The 1493-nt window shown below is 39.4% G+C and overlaps 1 protein-coding gene across 4 annotated transcripts in view; it reads left to right on the top strand.

The window, feature by feature from the left end:
• nrd1a (nardilysin a (N-arginine dibasic convertase)) overlaps positions 1-1493 on the top strand; it is a 51452-nt gene that overhangs the window by 39003 nt on the left and 10956 nt on the right. For all 4 annotated transcript variants that reach the window (XM_014009793.1, XM_014009794.1, XM_014009795.1 and 1 more), the window contains 2 exons: positions 832-955; positions 1042-1128. In XM_014009793.1, coding sequence (XP_013865247.1) covers positions 832-955; positions 1042-1128 — 211 coding nt within the window. The remainder of the gene's footprint in view (positions 1-831; positions 956-1041; positions 1129-1493) is intronic.

Genomic DNA, 1493 nt, shown 5'->3' with positions numbered 1-1493 from the left:
TTTTTGATTGTTTATTACATAATGCACCAAATTATTACACCACCACATTTTGTAATAATTGCCGCAAAATGAAATAACATTACATAATGCGTTGAAGACTTTTATTACATTTTGTGTAAATTATTACATAATGCGGTTTTAGCGCAAGTTTATTATATTTTGAAGCCTGATTTTATTACTTTATTACATAATGTGTTGTTATTACAAAATGAGGTCTTACACACGCCAAAATGAGCTCAACAGCTGTGAGTGAACACGCGTTCACAGTTGGAAAAAGAAGCAAAAGAAACAGTTAAAACAGCAAAGACCACCATAATTCAGTGGTGTTGGAGTGGTTCAGGTATCAAAGGTCTGTTAAACTTCAGACTTCCAGTCTGCTGTAAAATGGGCAGGAGTCTGGTGCCAACTCGCAGCGGGAACGCATCGAATTTGTTTCACAGTCTGATAAAGTTCCACTTGACAGAACATCCTGAGTGCATGAAAATGAATCTCCCTAAAAGTTTAAGCCCTCTTCCTAAAACATCAGCATCTCCCCATCAGCAGCTTTGTCAAGCAACGTGAAGTCCATGCTGCAATACGCAGGTCTATGGCAGGCCTTCATGACATAAAATCAGCTTCACCACACTTAGATTTCAGATTTCTGAAGTTGMTTTATGACTAGACACATTAGTTAATAAGATATCTAATCAAAAAAGTGAGAGAGTGAATGGTTGGTTTGTCTTGACGTGTGGTGAGGTCAGGGTTAGGCTATAAAATTACCAGTAAATGAATGGAAGTCAATCCACGGTCCCCGCAGGGATTCAAAAACAAACCTGTGTGTGTGTGTTGTAGGTGATAGGTGCAGCTCTGTCCCTCCTAACTCCAGAGAAAGCAAACCTGATGCTGTTGTCACCAGAACACGAGGGCCGATGCTCCCTCAGGGAAAAGTGGTTCTGCACTCAGTACAGTGTGGAGGGTAGGTTTTTGTTTTTTCATTATCATTTCAGTTTATTCTGTCCAGGAGTTAAATCGTGTGTAAGTAAGTGTTTAAACTCTTTACAGACATTGACCAGAAGTGGATGGAGCAGTGGACAGGAAACATGGAGCTGAGCAGTGACCTCCACCTTCCTGCAGAGAACAAATTCATCGGTGAGTGAAAACACGTTGCTTGTTTGGCCTGCAGTCAGTCAGACAGTTGTGAACAAGACTTGTTGCAGCACTTGATGCCTTTGGCCTTCATACGTCTATRCAACAAGTCCAGTCATCAGAAAGTTCAGTCTGATCCCGGTGTTGTCGTTTTCATCGGGCAGTTATTAAAGCTGTTATAATTCAAGAGAAATGGCTTCGATTTTATCACTAAAAAAGTCTTTTTAAAGTGCCTGTGACATGCATATCCTTCAAATACAAAAAGTCAAATAAAACATCTTTATATTTAAGAAATTTAGCGTAAAACACACGATTTTACCCATTTTGTCACATAACTGGCATATTTTCTTCTTAAAGTGTATCTTACC

Source organism: Austrofundulus limnaeus, unplaced genomic scaffold (genome assembly GCF_001266775.1).
Source record: "Austrofundulus limnaeus strain Quisiro unplaced genomic scaffold, Austrofundulus_limnaeus-1.0 Scaffold61, whole genome shotgun sequence".
Taxonomy (NCBI): domain Eukaryota; kingdom Metazoa; phylum Chordata; class Actinopteri; order Cyprinodontiformes; family Rivulidae; genus Austrofundulus; species Austrofundulus limnaeus.
This window is presented reverse-complemented; position numbering and strand designations above follow the sequence as displayed.